The sequence below is a fragment of the Vanessa cardui genome, chromosome 1 (assembly GCF_905220365.1).
Source record: "Vanessa cardui chromosome 1, ilVanCard2.1, whole genome shotgun sequence".
Classification (NCBI taxonomy): Eukaryota; Metazoa; Arthropoda; class Insecta; order Lepidoptera; family Nymphalidae; genus Vanessa; species Vanessa cardui.
In genome coordinates, this window is record NC_061123.1 from 3,869,224 (window position 1) to 3,887,763 (window position 18,540).

Here is an 18,540-nt window from a genome sequence, read left to right on the forward strand (position 1 = left end):
TTGCTCAGAAATCACGACTGTCTTGGAAAATTATTTGAATCTTAGCTTCTAAGATGATTGTCATAAGGTTTAAAATTCAATGACAACACATGTTAAATACGGTACCAACGACCTCACCCGCGTGATGCGTGCCGAAAGTGAAACTAAGTTTTACGTACACTTGTTATATTTTTTTGCTATGACGTGATTCGCCAAAACGTCTATACAAAGTATAACCTACTTGAAATAAATAAAAAAGAAAAATGAGAACAGATACGTTTTACAAATCACGTAGAAAATGATTTTTATTAAACAATACAAAACTCTTTAGTGAATCAGGTGACTCTTTGCTTAAATTAAAAAAAAATGTTTGCAATATAATAAAAGGTGTATTTTTTTACAATCATTATAGTATAACCTTATTTTACATTTAAAGAAACCAGTAAAAAAAGGTTTTAATAAAATCGATACCTTCATGTTTTTCAACGGTCAGTGGAATTGCCGTAACGGAAATAGCATTAGCAAGTTGGTTCTGCAATAATTTGATTTGTACCATTTGATGAGCGAACTTTGGCCTTTATTGACTTAATGTTAACTTTCAATTTATATTATTAGTTAATACATCTAATTATGTGTTTCTCTGAGGTCGGCGATCTAAAAATAATTTAGTAATTCTATATAAGTGACATCACCGGTTATTAGCTACGTACATAACATTGTTAATATATGATAATGTCAGACTTTAGTATGAAATATTCTCAGAATCTCATTATATATCCCTTAGACATTCCATACCGTCCAAATAAACTAACTACTTATCACTTTAGATAATAATGAAAACAAAAAAAAGAATAAACAAGTTTAACGCCACAGAGTAATAAAGTACCGTCAGAAAAAAGAACACGTAAATATAAATAAAGTATAAATTATATCCTCTATGTAAATATGATAACAGTGAACGATTGCAAAACAATTATGCAAACTACCAATATCTTATTACTGTACTTAAGGCTTAACGTAACGACCACTATACATAGTAACAGTAACAATGCGAGACAAGTGGCAAAGCGTCATAGGTCAACATTTGACATTTCGATGATTGAAAGAAAATGCCGCAAGCAAAGATTACGTTGTTACTAAGATCGTCAATCTTAAAAAGTGTCCTTAAATTATAAAAATAAGGCTTATTTTGCGTTGACACTTATCAAAGTACTTATCACCTGTGGCCATTGTTATTTTAACTACCCTCCATTAGCGATCGTAAGTAATATTAACAATTGCTTTTTGTCACTTCATTCCTTAAACTTCAATGAATTTACTTTAATATATCTAATTAGGAATTTTATGCTTTGCACAATATGCTTTATGATTTTATATTTGAAGTTAAATGTCAGTTTTTTATTTGTTTAGTTAAAATAGTAAATGCATTATGCGTTCAGTTTAAACATCTTTCGAAATGCCTGTTCATTGGTATTTAGTTGCACATGTGTAATCGTTAGAAAAGGTTGTGGATATTAATGATTCTGTACGCTTGAGACTGAGTTACGTCTGCTTAATATTGTAGTACACAATCAACATTTATCAAAAGATTTGACATCTCTTGATGCAAGCAATTATCTCTTGTATTAACAACAACAAAATATCATCCAGCGACATACACAAAATTAAGAAATAATTAAAATAATATGTACAATTTATTTTGACATATTCTATCGACATCAATATGTTTAAAAGGTTACGTTACGTTAATTACAATATTATAATTTTATTTTAAATGGTTTACAGAAACACATATATTCAATAAATAAATAGTCAAGATTACTTTTGTAAATATAATATTTTCATGAGATATCTGTGTCATAATAGATAAAAAATAGTAAGTAAATTAAGATAAATAAAAAGCTTTACGTGCGAAATAATTATCAATAGCCTTAAACTTTATTATTAATGTTAAAGAAATTATATAAATGTTTCCTCGAAATACCCCAAAGCGGATCGTGCAGGCAAGTTATTTATATCCAACCATCCTTGTTCTGATGACCTTAATAATGTGGGAACTAGGGGCATTCGCGATGTCCTTGCACGAACGAGCGTGGACCTCCCCACATCCGGCAAGTTTTGATGACCCTTATATGTCAAACCGACGCTTAACTTACATTTTTACACTTAAAGGATCTCTAGAAAATACCAGTTTATTTATTACATTTCGCACATTACTGAATACTATTTTTTGTTGTGTAAAAAAAATTAAAGAAAACACATTTATTCTAAAAGGTGATGCAGTTGTCCGGTTCGAATCCGTGCAAGCATAATCGAATTAGCATGTACTTAATTCGTATTTATAATTCATCTTGTTTTCGGTGGTCAAGGAAACATCTTGAGAAAATCTTAAAATCTACCAAATGGGTTTCCAGCTCCAATCCAAGACAAGAGGCCTTAGCTTAGCCGTGTGATATTGACAAGTTATAATAAATTACAAGAAAGGAAGACGAATTAAATTTTATCTTTTGCATGAGTCATGCATTTTAGTTTAAAGTTTGAAGGGATTTAATAATTGTATAAAATTAGTACATTAACAAAAACATGATGTTTGTTTTAAGATTTAATCCCAAAGTGTCAGCATCCGTTTTACTCACAATTTTTTTTAAATTCAATCCCGATCACGACAAGTTTGACGTGGGTTATCAGTACATCGATAATTATTTGAAAATAAGTAATGTAAACTCAACCAATTTAACTCGATAATATGACAGAGCAAAAACTTAAACCAGTTTATTGGTGACGTATGAAGGTTAAACGATTTTTATTTTAATTTATGAAATGGCAACACTTTCGGTTACGTTTCTTAACAAAGGAAATAGCATTTTTAATTTATTCGCAATAGCTCATCATATTTAGTTTAGAGATTATTTCATTGTTTAATTAAAATAAAACATCATTATCTATCATCAAAATTATTCATAATATTATTTTTCTTTTGAAGAAAAGTGTAAACCAGATTTAATTTATTGTAACTCCATTACGGGTTGCTTCATATGCAACTTGCTTCATATACTACTCAATACTAATTTATTCTACTTAATCAAATAATCAAATTCTACAATTCAATATAACCTTTAAAATAAAAAACAAAGGTAATATAAATAATAATTTACCACTTTTCTTCGTTTCAAAAGTTTACATTAAATGTAAAGCTTATTTTTATTATATTTATAACATCGGTCGGATACCTGTCATATATTTTATTCTAAAAACCGAATTTATGCGAAATTCTCTGCGTCTTTGTGTATAAGTTTACTGTATTTTCTGTTTTAGTAGTAATTTAATTTAAAGGGGGAGAAAACAATCCTATTGTGTTAATGTAAATATTTAAGGGAATCAATAATTTATTTACTGAAAAGTAATTATTTAGGTCTATTAACCAACTCTAACATATGTCATTATTTATACACTGCTACGTATCGCTTACTACTTCGCTTGTGTTTTTGGGGATATTCATTGGGAGTTAGGCATAAAGCATATATGCCTATATGCTGTTAAATTAAATTATTTAAGTAGTAGGTGGTTCACATAATTTTTTTTCGAAAACAAGCAGACAAGCGTTCTTTTGCAACGCTAAATAACGTAACCAAATCAAAATGTTGACATTTATTATTTTGACTTCCAAGAAGTTGTCCCTCTATAAATAAGCAGGATAATTTTTATATAAGATAATAATAATAATGAATTTGACCAATGTTGATTCATATATATCTCCAAATCTAGAGTATGTTAATATTCATATCGCTGAACTAAAATACATTTTTATGATACACGTGCCCTTATATATCAACAGTTTGAACATTAATCATTTTCATAATGAACAGAAATTTGATTAGATATTGTTATAAAGTTAGACCAAACAAGTTTCTCTCAAATATGTCTCTATATATTCAGATTATACGATTTAAGTCTTTTTCTTTGTGTTTTATTCTTTTCTGCTTTTTATTATTGAAATGACCTTCAAAGTAACCCGTTGCGACAGTTGTTTCACCTTTCAAATATAACCTTTTTACTAATAATATTTTTTCAAAACATGTTCAAATAATTCATTTGCGAATATACTATGGTTTTTTATTATAATTAGATGAAAACCTCTAAGTCTGATATACTAGTGAAAGCGAGTATATTTTGAAACTGATTGTGGCACACAAGGAAGCGTTCTGTATAAGTCTAAGGCTTAATTTTAATCCTTATATCATAAAATTAAGTTATGACGTCTTAATTACATGTACCTAGATAAAAAATACGACTGAAATGGGGGTAAATTCGCAATGCACAGCGCTTGTAACCGTTAAAAATAAATACAATTGGTAAATGTAAAAGTATCTGCGGTACTTTTTACATTGAGTTTTCTTTTTAATATTTAATAAATTTCTTTTCAATTTATATTACTTCGAAATCTGAAATTTGCTATTCAGTAATTTGGCCTGCGCCCGCTCATTCCAGTTTCACTTTTTAGCGTCTGCAGTGAAAGTCGTTTATCTGAGATCCCAACTCTTCCTTTCGTTTCATAACCGCATAATAAAATTACTAAATATTTGAAATTGCAATCTTATAAAAACACAACATTGATATATAGATGTTAATGTGTTACTCATACATTGAATATTTATAGATAAAACTTACAATTATTTAAAAGTTAATTTTCATACTTTAAGATAGTATATGTTTGTACAAGTGTTACACGACAAAGATATTGTTAAGTATTTAAGTATTCTTTACCACAAAGGCTTAACTAAAGAGGCTTCATATTAAAAAATATTGCTGAATTAGTAACTTTGTTGCTATGTCCTTGTGAGAATAAAGCCGCGGCCACACGCTATGCGACGAGGCGAACTGGTGACCAGGAAGCGAACAACTTTCTATTTTGCGCACCTGTCTTGTTCTGCAGCTTTATTATTACCGATATCTCATCATTCAATAACAATCTCTCAGTACTTTAACTTAAAGTTCATTTTCTATTGCCCTATGAATTGATCTAGCAATGCATGCAAAAAATAGCGGATACTATACATCGCTTGTTGATTTTTTTGCACGGTTTGCTGTGTAAATTGTTGTATTGGCTTTACTATACTTGGAAATATATTACATGTCTATCAGTTCAATGAAATAAAACATTACTTATTTTTCCTTCGAAACTTCAACGACGGATACAACTGAACGTTGTGGATTTGAGAACAATTCAGCGTATATTCAACATAAATTCTCGGACCGATTATTTTAACCAGTTTAAAATATTTTCGTAAATTGTTTTGTCTGCAATTCTGAAAATCAATTTAGTATTGAATTTTAGTAATTTGACAATGTGCGAAATTACGGTTCGCAGTGGTGTTAAATGGATCCCACTTTTAACGTATACGTAATACCCTAAGGCTTTCACGAACGTGTCCGCATGCGTTCATGCATGTTGATTTTCACACGATATGGCAGGTCATATGCTTACACCATTGAGATAAACTGACACATTTCCATCTACTGCCATAAGCTGTTTCATCATTAAGAAAATCTCACAAGTATTATAAAGTTAAAATTTCAGTACAATAATAATATGTATCTTGAAAAAATAAAATTGCTCTTTAAATCAAATATTGCGCGATATTTCTGACGTTAAAATAAATAAGGTCGTATATCCATATAGTCATTTAATTATTTGATCAATAAATATATTCTTAAAACGACTTATGTTACTGGTATATGTATATATTGTTAAGTCATTCTTAACGGTTCCGATTGACTTTCTAACAATCTATCCATCAAAACTCGAGCACGTGGACTTTGTTTCGTCTACACTGACTGTTACACTATGTCACTCATGTTCTACACGATTTGAAGCGAGTTTATTTTCATGCAAATCTAAACCCTATCACTCAGATTTAAGAACTAAAGTAATTTAAATAATATATCATCCAAATGATGGTGTCAGTGCTTAAGATAGTTGTAAAGGAATAACACCTGTTAACGTCAAATCTTGAGGAATGTTCGTGAATAGATGTCGGTTGTTTTGAACGGTGTTACAAAAGATGTAATTAATGACTTTACTAAACTTGGTTTTCTTATGGCTTGGACACGACTGTTTTTTTTATACCGAAGGTATGATGGACGATATTATTAACGTCAAAAAGCGTACATGTTTTTAAATAAAAAGAGCAGGGAAATAATTGATGTTATTTTTGACTTAAGAACAAATTTCGAATTTTATCTTTACGTTGAAAATTATTTTGAGTTTATTCAGAACTAATAACCCTTCCATATATAAATTATTAAGAAAAAAATAATAATTAAGAACAGCATTATTGGAATATCTTTATGAATATAAATAATTTATGAACTGTTATATATCGATTAAAGAATACATTTAAATAATAAATAGAGCAGCCTTGGTCATCCCTTGTTGGCCTTAAGGCTGTATGTCAGCGGTATGTCGGTTGGTGAGCGGCGATCAAGTGACGGAGCCAGGGGTCATCCATTTATCCTCTTACACATTTACTTCTATAATTACATTTATTTAATTTATTATTTTTTTATATACATTTAGATAGCATGATGATTTAGATAGCATTTAGAGTATTTCTGTCTCTTAAATAAAAAAGGTTAATAGATAATCGTGCTACTAATTGTGTTAAAAATAATAATCGAATTTCCCATTAGTATTTATAGTTTATAGTAATATTTTATCGCATATTAATTAATGCAATAATTTGAGTACATTAATAGGACTCAATTAAATATCGTTTATTATTGCAACATTTTGATTCAAAAGTTTAGATATATGACAACGATAATTAATATGTGAAAACTGCACTCAGATTTCCGATTTGAAGACAAATTATCGTATATAACCTACATATATGACCCTGATGCTGTGTTTTCAAAACGAAAAGTTATAAATACCAAAAGCAATTACTGTATGTCTTTAATTATCAGTGACAGTGGTCCCCTTAAAAACTCCAATATATAGACATTATTTTCTCAATGCATCTCTTTATCGTTTGCTAACTTATCATTACTTTGTACAAATTGGCTTATGAATAAACATTTTATGATATTATACTAAACGTAAAGGTACCTCTGGTTCGGAATGTAGATTTAATCGAGAAAAACCTCCAATAAACTAAGTAGATACTCTTTTCCAACATTTTAGATACAAAGTTGTATCAGCTAAATACAAATACTTTTATAATATATCCTTCCTGAAAGTCCACCAGTATTGTAGTAGCTAAACGATTTTTTCATCATCTATATACATATATTGCGTTGAATATCTAAAATGAATTAACACATATCGATAAAGAGAAAATATTTTTTTGCCTATCATATAAATACACTTTCTTAATGTAAAAAATAAGAGTATATCGAGCTAATACTTATGAGCTTTCACTCCATGAGATAATATCATGGCATGTGATAAGAACGAACTAGTTCAGAGCAGACGTAGGTATATGTTGTAAACAATACACATATATTATGTATTGCTGTTTTCACTTGTGTTTCGATTTAGAAATGACTAACCAACTAGGCGGATTTCTGTAACAGCTAACGTAACTAAGTTATGCCTATCTTCACTTTGTTAACTTACAATTTATACGTATAAAAGTTTGATCATATTTATTTCCATATTGTACTGTCACAAATAAGTTAATTTTTATATTCATAAAAAAAACAAACATTCATAATAATTTCCGTTTCAGTAAAAATAATATATCTATTTATGTTTTTCTGATATTTAATCACTATTAAGGAACTCTTTCTAAAGCCCGAATACATGAAAAAATAATATTATGATGTTGTTATATTTTAATTTAAATGTCAGAAATTAGTCTAAATGAATATTTAGATATTGGATATTAAAATTATAATTCGAATTAAATTGAGTGACTTATTATAATTTTTTTTAATGTCATCTTTTAATTTTAAATCACATGAGAAAAAAATCTTTTTTCATTTGAAATGTCAAATTATGTTTGATTCATATTTCCTATATATTCAAAACAATAAGATTTATATCAAGATAGCAACTAATTAATAGTGACATTTAATTTAGACTAATTTAAATTCATTGTAGGACGGCTCCAAAGTTTCATTTAAATCGGTGCGGCATTCCTTTAGGTGAAACTTCGAAATGAATTTTAAGATATATTTTCTAATCTGTGGCAGACTTAATCATACTCTTTTAATTGAGATATTTTTTGTATACACTGTGGCTTATTTACGAGAATCAAAAAAATAAAAAAAACGAATTTATTTATTTTCAAAACAAACAAAATAAATATTACTAAAAAAAAATATTATTGTCAAGTTATTGTTATTTTTATTAAAAAATGTATAAAGTTTAAGTGCGAAGATGCTGCAAGTTTCCAACCAACCTCGACTAACCCTGAACTTATAGCATTTGAAATTTTATCCGTCTTTAAACGCCTCGCTGACTTTTCAAAAGTGTCCGAACCAATACTACATATTATATTAACGACTTCTGATCAAAGATGGCGGCAATAAAAAGCCATCGGTGTCAAGTAGGTCAATAGTGATATATTCTTATAACATTTGAATCTATAAGATATTCGAATCTATGGGTTAACTCTTTGGATGCAGGTCCAAAGGCCAGAGATATAACTTAATTTTACCGGATTAAAGTTGTAATAAATTCGTTATTTAATTTGACGTCTTGAATTTGTGAATGAAATTGTATGTTCGATCCGTAGTCTAGTTACCGTCTACTTAGCTTCGTAACAATTTTGAATATAAATATGATGAAACGGTTTGCAAATACTTATTAAAAACATTTTATAAAGTCGATATAATTTGATCACGTTTGCTTTTATTTGATTTTAATATTTTTTCCGGCTTAAAATTTTCGTTTTTCACTAGTAGGTAAGACATACTTTGATTCGATGATAACGGATTATTGGTTTCATTTTCCTGTCTTATTATAAAACAAAACAAAATAAATTAATTTTAATAAACTGTGCGTGAGTATTTAATACTCCAAGCCATTTTTATGCCTTTCATGTAATGAAGCTCTAGCTGCATTCTGTTTGTATACGTGTAGTTCCTCATTTCATTCAGACTTTTCAATAATAAACGTATAATACCTAATATAGTTTTGTTTGCTTTTGTTGAAATGTGAACAATTCTTTTTTTAAACAAAAACAGTTAATAACAAAATTTCATAGGCCACAAAAAATTACTGTTACAATTCCTACAAGAACATAAATTAAGAATTATAATTTCTTAGTCATCCTCCACCCGCGAGTCTTATATTCTGAAACATAAGGTTCAAATTACAGTTATAAATATTCATGTTGACAACATACTTCATAAGGACCAGTCTAATACAAGAACATTACGGAAACTTGACCACAAGGCCTTCATTTAACTGTTTGTATATGTAGAGCAACATTCGAAACCTCCATGTTGATTAAATTGAACCTTGTTACGATGATTAAAGGTTCATATTCAATTGTCACTAACAATGCATTTTAAGAATGCGGAAAGTACAACCTACAGGTGTGTAGAAACATATGTACATAATTACATTTCTATTCTTCTTCATACGGCGTTTTTTTATTATGAATTACTTTTTATAATAAAACTCTTTGTTAAAATAAATTAAAAGTAATTTTGTGATGAATATATAATATGTTGCGTGCAAACCGTACTTAAGGTGTGTTATCATTCAAGTTATGTTTTCTAAACTGATATTCGACAACTTAATGACTTAAATTGGTTTAGTATTTTAACTTTTGATAAGATTTTTATATTTAGAACACATTGTACTTATCTCAACGTATTAACTTTTAAATTATTCGAGTCGGACGTTAACAATGATAAAATAAGCATTTCAAATATTAATTAAATCGGTTTAAATTATATTATTTCGCATATTTTTAATGAATTCAATGTGTAAACGAATTGAAAAAATATTTGTAATACACATTACTTGGAATTTACAGTTTCTGATACGAAACTAAATTATAGTCTTGAAATGGAATAATAATGTGATTTTAATGGCAATGGAATAAAAGTTTAAAAAACCACAGCCTATTAAAAGTTAGTTTGTGCGTCTATAAATATACGAAGAAACGTATTTTACCAATAAAACTCTATTTTATTACTATTACAATATATTGGAAAAACGTATGCGATTTTGAAATACATCAGTTGCCTCTAACGTCCTTGCCTTATATGGAAGGTATTTTATTCATTTATTCTTAATGTCGAGTGTGTCACACAGCTATTAGCACCAGTACTAACTATTAACTAATCATTACATCATATTTTAACTATTTTCACATAACAATAACTAAATCCAAATTTAACAACACCAATAACTTTTTATTTAAAAATGATTTTAACCTTTGCTTAAACCTTAGAATGGGTATAAAAAGTCGCAAAAATACATTTTTATCTTTAAAATAAACTAAAGATACCAGACCTGTTTTTTTTAAAAAGGTTAAACTTTTAAAATACACAAGATTATCTCTTACTTCTAAATTCGTGTCCTTTTTAGCAGATTTCAATGTCCTCAGTTGTCTTGAATTTATATTCTTTTTGGGACAAAATGGTCGCTTCAAATGTTTTAGGTTATAAGATTACGACTTAAAGTTTGTGAAGGGATTGTCTTATATGTGTTTATTTTACTAAATTTTATTAATAAATGGTTGTCAAACGACTCAATATATCATAATGTTTATCGTCGACGCTTATTAATATAGAAGCTGAACGGTGGAAAAAATAAACAGCAGTGACAAGCAAAACTTTATTTCTACCTCTAAAGAAAATTAAAAAGTTTCGAAAATAAATTATTTTAGACAGTCGTCCGACAATAAGACAGCAACTGGGTGATTGCCAGCATTTCAATTAATTTTATCGACAAATAATTGAATTAGGAATAATATTCGTATTCGCCCTTTTTATCCTTTCGAATGCAAGGCCAATAAATTTAATTGGACTTTAAACAGCCTTTAATTCGGGGCGAGATTTAACGAAGTCTTTCTGCATAACATAATAAGTAAACAATTAAAAAACAAGCGAGTCTTTCAGAAATATATATATATATATATATATATATATATATATATATCATCTGATGAGATATCAGATATAATAATATATCCTTGGTTATAAGCAAAATTACATCCTTTTAGAAAATTGGTTGTTACCATCTAACGGCCAACTCTGGCAATCTGAGCGCTCATTGGTCCAATAAAAAACGGCGCGCTTTTCGGACTTCCTGTTACACACTTCCGTCCCTTTTCACTAAACCACTCTTACAGATATCAGGAATATTATTAAACAAGTCAAAAACCATTTATAGCTTTATTTTTTCTATTTAGTAAATACTAGGTAGTATTACGAAATGCGATCACTAATGTTAATTGATTATAATTACGAATATAATATCGATTGCAATTATATATGATGACATAACGTCTTGCAATGTCTTTATAGCGGATGTAGGTATTTATTATTAAAATTTTCTAATGAAAATTCATATTTGTGAAGGTTCAAAGCAAAGAGGTTTTTTTTCTGTTACATGTTTTATTTAAGCCAAAAGATTTACTGGCAAGAAATATATGCAATTATTAAAAAAAAAAAACTATTATTCTTTATATTTCTATAATTGTATTCATTAAATATAACACATTCAAATCGTAAAATTTCGAAATTAAAAAAACCGATACTTAAATCTTTTGTATAAGTCTCGTGAAGATTTGTTATAATTAAAACGTCAATATACCACTATAACGATTTATAGAATGTATATTAATAATAAAATATTAATGAGATAAGTCCTACCGAGTTGTGGTAGGCCTTGATTAACTCCAATCCGTTTTATTGACGTTCATTATGAAGCGAAAGATTTATTTATTGGGTTTTGAAGAAACTGAAAAACGAGGTATAGAGGTTTGTGGTTTGTGATAGTAGTAACAAATTCTATTTCAAATTTAAAGTCCGAATTAAATAATTTTAAGTTATGAACTAATAGCGTAAAGTTATTTGTTAGTTTATTTTTCAGTTGTAATTGAATTGACATACAAAAGATGAAAAAATATTTTTCAACCAGCTCGCAATCCAAACCTACTTAATAAGTAAACTCATAAATCAAAATCAAAATGTACTTTATTGAAGTAGGCTTTTACAAGCACTTTTATATCGTCATTTAACAAGCTATCAATACATTACAATCTATAAAAATGATCAATTTTAAAGACCCACTGATATTCTTAAGTCGATCAAAAACAGGTTGCATTTAAGGTAGTCCGATATAAATAGAAATATTATAAAATACAATTCAGAGTTCAGCTCAAGTGGAGCTGCGCGAATAAAAAGTAACACATAAATCAGAGCAATGATCGAGCATGACTGATTCAATACGAATAAATACAAAACTAGACACTAACGAGCTTTATTCACAAATAGCTTATACCACAATGAAATGAGATTGTGAGATGGGAATACATTAGCAAAAATATTTATCAATACTGAGGCAATGTAGATGTCAATGTGAGGATGATTTGACGTAATGACGTCGATTCAGATAGTGAAGTAGAGAAAGTGCCTGCGATTTGTTATGTCGGATACGCCCTTTGTATTGTAAGACCATTGTGAGAAAGACAAAATAATGTTACTAATGCATTTAATACGAACTTGATAATTTATATTATGCTAAAACTATACAACATTAACAGCTTGTAAATTTACTGTTGCTGGTCTAAGGTTCCTCTCCCTTTGAGGAGAAAGTTAGGAGCATAATATTCCACTACACTGTTCCAATTCTGGTTAACTTAAAACACATGTTGCAGAATTTGGTTGAAATCAGATGCATGCAGATTTCCTCAAGAGGTTTCCTTCACCGCCGTACACAAGATGAATTATAGGCACAAATTACGTACATGAATATTCAGTAGCGCTTGCCTGATTGAACCCGCAATCATCGGTTAAAATGCACGCGTTTCAACCACTGGGCCATCTCGGCTCGAACTATAGCTAAAATTTATTTATTTTTACTATAAAAATGTACTTACAAAACTAAGAACTTCATTATTTGATTATCTTCATAAAAAAATGATTTAATTTAAACACTATTTATGTTGTAATTATATACAGCAATTTAGACTATTTATATAAAGAACGGTAACAGAATTGTTTATTTATGATAAGTAATAAAATGTTACGTAATAAATAGTCAAAAATTTAAATAGAAAAAAATAACTCATGACGAATCGCCGTCAATTCCGCCGCAAATAATAACTGTAATCAAATATTATATTTTTATTGCTTCCAGCTGTTGAATAAAATTGAAAGTGAAGCTCGTCTCGGAGGTTGAGAAGCAAAAAGTGTTAACGGTTGAAACAATAAATTGCATTCAATAAAACAATTGAATTCGCAGGCTGATATTTTACATAATTACGCTTGCTAACGTTAATTTTCCTTTTCAATTGAAGATGCCAGACTAACTTTGATACATGTGTACATAACACTAGCTAGAATATGAGCTACATATGTACCTATATTAAAATTAAAGCTGGAATATATGTTCGGGAATAGTGGACTTCGGTGCTATTAGATTAATCAATTCAAAAATGTACACATGCATATATATGCATCGATTCATAAATAAGGTTTTATTCTGATCTTTTTATAGTTACTGGCCACTAGATGGCGTCACACGACAACTGCTTTTGCTAGTTTTTTTTTTGTAATAAATAATGGCCTAGTCTATTTATGGTGTAGGCTTTAAGATCACATATCTCGAACAGAACAAAAAACTTTGACCCTGAAGTCTGAACTCTCTCCGATCGCAATTTTCGAAAGTATGAGCGATTGTACCTCGGTTTGAATATTTCATTCATTCAATTAAACCCAACCCCGGTTACATCCAACGATTTCGTTGATTCACTGCGCTATCGATTACACAATTATTTGAAATCTGGTTTTCATAAACTAAAAATAAACTATAGCATGTTTCCTTTATAACGTTTTTAGTGTTTACGAAGTAAATTCGTTCTGTTAGCGCAATTTAAAATTTCATACCGGTCATTTTATGTATTTTCCTTAAAACAAAAATAGTACTAAAATAGCCAAACATGGCACTTAAAATATATTTTTGTCGGAATAACAAACAGACTGGAGGTATAGTTTAAATTAAACAAAACTTTTTTATGAGTGGTTTGGATGTGATTTCAATAAAGTGTGAAAAGGATGGCAATACTATGTAACATGTACTGCTATCCTTTTCACTAAATAGGGGACTGTTTTTGCAAGCATTTTTTTTTTGGAATATTTAGTTACTTAAGCTACAGAGTAAGGTAAAAACGCGTAAATTAACTGTGCCTTTTATATGTCATACCTTGAAGCTTTATGATCTATGTTGGAAGTGGTTTACTAGAGCGTATCGTTACGCTATAGTATGTCGTCTGATTGCATGAAGTTGCCACACCGGGATTATGTCTAAACTGTGGTAATCTTCCATATAACACCTACCACAACGCAAGGTCGCTGTGGGTGTCGTTTTGCAATTAAACTATCGTACTTAACTTTAATATCTAAATAAACAGTAACTATTCAAAACATTATAAGGCCTCCTCTTCCATTAAGCACCTTCTCCTTATTTGGAACATATTCCACCACGCTGTTCCAATGCGGGTTGGTGGAATGCACATGTAGCAGAATTTCGATGAAATTAGACACATGCAGATTTCCTCACGATGTTTTCCTTCACCGCCGAGCACATACATATATAGTGGTGCTTGTCTGGATTTGAACCCGCAATCATCGGTTAAGATGCACGCGTTCTAACCATGGGGCCTTCTATATCTGGTTTTCGGGAGGACTACGATTCCCATCATTAAAGAGCGGACGCATTAAATCATGTCTGCGGCTTACATAGTAATAACAATGTTTAAAATGTTAAATTATAAAAGTAGTTAAAACGAAACCAGTATCGTTTGACCAATTATTACTTAACGTTAAACTGTTATATGAATTTCTTGTCACTGAGTCTTTATTAGAGATTTCTATCTGATATATCTATATCAATTTCATGAATCATTATTTGTTTCGAACCTTTGTAACATTGTTAATAATACGTTTAAACATTTTAATAATCGTTGCCAAATCGTTTATGTAATTCTTTATTCAAAATAATAATTGTAATTGTCTCTTTTGTTCGTAGGAGCACATACAGGAAGTACTGGATAAATGGACACAGATCGACGACGAGATCTGGGCTAAGGTGATAGTGTTTGAAAAGAACAGACGGGTTGCGAAAGCGTATGCGCGTGCGCCGGTACTCACTATCAACGGTTCAGATGATGGATTTGATGGCATGAGGTAAGGATAACTGTATAATTTCTACTTCTAAAGACTCTATTATGCTCCTTCTCACATTAGTAAGTGGTTTGTGCTCCTTAGAAATTTAATATATATTATTTACACATTTTTATATGTCGTGGCCTCGGCTTGACTACGGCGCTAAGACTGTTTTCGTATAACACCTAAATAGTACCCATACCAAAATAATAATGAGGTATATTAAAAATGATATTAAAATTGTTATTTTTATTAATGACCACAACGATTGTTCACTTAACATAACTCTAAGTTATCCAACTTCAAGGTTTAAACAAGTATCAAAATGTACTGAATAATGAAGTAGTAATAAATATTACATGGGCCAGATAAAGTCCATTCGAATAAATTTACAATCAACAGCTCCCAATTAAACCGGCTTGTAAAGTGTAGACATAGCTACGGTCTGAACGACTCTATATTTTGTTAACTATTACAATGATTTATTCATATTGCAAAATATCTACGCGAGCTGTATCAAGTCGAGCCCGTGGCACGTGGTCGCCCTACATTTGCACTAATTATGTGATATAATCAGTTCGCTTTGAAACAAATAACTTAGCTAGATAGCTTAGTCAGGAACAAGCTTTATGCCGACATATTATTACGTTGATCTTAAATTAGAATATATATAATTATACATGTCTTTGTTTGAAACTTGATATTAAATATTAATGTAATTAGGGAATTAGCATCTGTCAGTAGTTTGCATGAAGCACGGTGTGTTGAAATGTTCAGAGGTTGTGATTTATGATACCTACTCGTATGTTTTGCATTAAACATACGAAGGTGTGATCGAAGTGTTGCTATGTCACTAATTCTACGTGAGTCACATTCATTACTGATAAATCATTCATTGATTTGAATTTATTTTAAAACTTTGATATTTCGATGCACAATAACAACAACAACAGCCCTCAAATTTCCCGCTGCTGGGCTAAGGCCTCCACTCCTTTTGAGGGTAAGGTTTGGAACATATTTCACCACGCTGTTCCAATGCGGGTTGGTGAAATACACGTGTTGCGGATTTTCTATGAAATTAGACACATGCACAGGTTTCCTCACGATGTTTACCTTCACGGTCGAGCACGAGATTAATTTATAAACACAAATTAAGCACATAAATATTCAATGGTGCTTGCCTAGGTTTGAACCCGCAATCATCGATTAAGATACACGTGTTCTAACAACTCGGCCATCTCGGCTCAATCATCTATGTCGATGCAACTTATAATATTTAGATAAAATTTAAACCACTTTCGCTTAAACGGTGAGTGTTGTATTTAATGGAGCACGGCGATTATTACGCAATCTACCGGTGTGATAATTGCAAGCGCGTTGCAAATCACAATTGAACTAGATTGAGTATCTCGCGAGAGATTTATCTTCCTCACTATTCGAATCTACAGCAAAATTATTTAACAAAAATCAACCTACCTACCTTTTTTCGTTTTTTTTTGTGCGTACAATATTAACAAGTAATTTCTTAAGAGTAAATTATTCCATACTCTTCATAAACCACTTAATTTCACAATTCGATTTAAAAGATAAATTACTCAAAGTCATAAGATTCCCTTTCTCGTAGTCTTTTGCCACTTACGACGAAACGAAATCAGCGACGCGCGGACAAGGTCGCTTTTAATGTTTTATTGAGCTCCACTTCACAAATAACATTTCATTTAAAGTAACCCGTTACATTTAAATAATTGATCCTTAGATCTATATTTAGTATATTATAATGGAAAAGGCACACATTTTCAACGAAATTTTCTTTATGTTAATTAATTTTATAATCATTACATAGTATAAAACGAAGTTGCTTACCGCTGTCTGTTCCTATGTATGCTTCTTTAAAATTACACAAAGGATTTTGAAGTGTTTTTTTTTAATAGACAGATTGATTCAAGAGGAAGGTTTATTTATATGCTTAATATTGTAGAGAATGACTGATGAACAGTGAATATTGTAAGACATTCTGTAGTATATTAGTATCAGCATTGCCACCATGCAAAGCCGCTAGGCGCTAGTCATATATATATTGACAATTATACGTTGATTTGTTAAATTGGATAGATAATAATAGTTCGCTAAATATAGATAGTCTTTTTCTCAAGATATTTTCTGATCGAGATTAAATCTGATATGTACAAATCGAGCAAATTAATTAAGTTTGAACAACTTCTTTCCTTTCCTTCCTTACACAAAGAGGACTCTGTCCAGTATTTTTGTTAGACGAAAGCTACGTTAAGTTTGGTTGTTGTAATAATTAAGCAACCTCACACGAACGTGCGTCGATACTGATTCGATTATTTATTTGTTGCTTAACACAGTTCAAATCACGTTAATGCAATCGGCAATAAAATTTTGCATGTTAACTATATTGGTTTGGCAGCAGCTTGATTGATTTCATACATTAAACGATCAACTTTCTTGTAATCTTCGCAACCAGTCGTAATTTTTTTTTATTATATAATTTTGTTGGTCATCAATCTCTGTCATCTATAATTATTAACCACATAGATAGATATGCATGCCTTACATTACATTTAATGTAATTGACAAGAATTTGTTTTATAATTATGAATCGATGTTAAGCTAAACATACATTTTGTTCATTCACAAAAGCACGTTTTGTAGCATGGAATAGTCGAAGTTTACAACAGTATACAACAATCAAATACTAATACGACGAAAAACAAAACAATATAGTTTCATTAAAGTGGGCTATCAAGAAGGAATAAATATATACAAAGCTTAGATTTTCATACCCCATGCAATTTGATAATAGGTCAGCTTTTAACGGTTTTATTATATTCAGTATTGATTAAAGTATATTTTCATTTATAGTACACGCCTATTCCATTTATCTACGTATATGCATTTTGCTAGTGCGGTTATATCTTTTATTTTTGATCCCGACTGTACAATAAAAAATCAATTCCAATAAAGTCCCCATTATTCAATCCTTGGGAACTCTGGAAGTCAATGCGATGTCATCTTAGCTAACACAGCATCTCGCCGCGTAATGACTGGATGCTAGATCATTGAGGTAGGTTCGTGTTGACGTAGTTTCATTTATTTTCATCATTAACTGATACGAACATAGGGTACTCCACATTAGAAATATTTTATAAAATACTGCAATGCAAAAATATATTTAAGAAAAAA

The 18,540-nt window shown here is 29.9% G+C and overlaps 1 protein-coding gene across 4 annotated transcripts in view; it reads left to right on the forward strand.

Moving 5' to 3' along the window:
• LOC124536186 overlaps nt 1–18,540 on the forward strand; it is a 172,575-nt gene that overhangs the window by 103,690 nt on the left and 50,345 nt on the right. For all 4 annotated transcript variants that reach the window (XM_047112863.1, XM_047112925.1, XM_047112783.1 and 1 more), the window contains one exon: nt 15,197–15,354. In XM_047112863.1, coding sequence (XP_046968819.1) covers nt 15,197–15,354 — 158 coding nt within the window. The remainder of the gene's footprint in view (nt 1–15,196; nt 15,355–18,540) is intronic.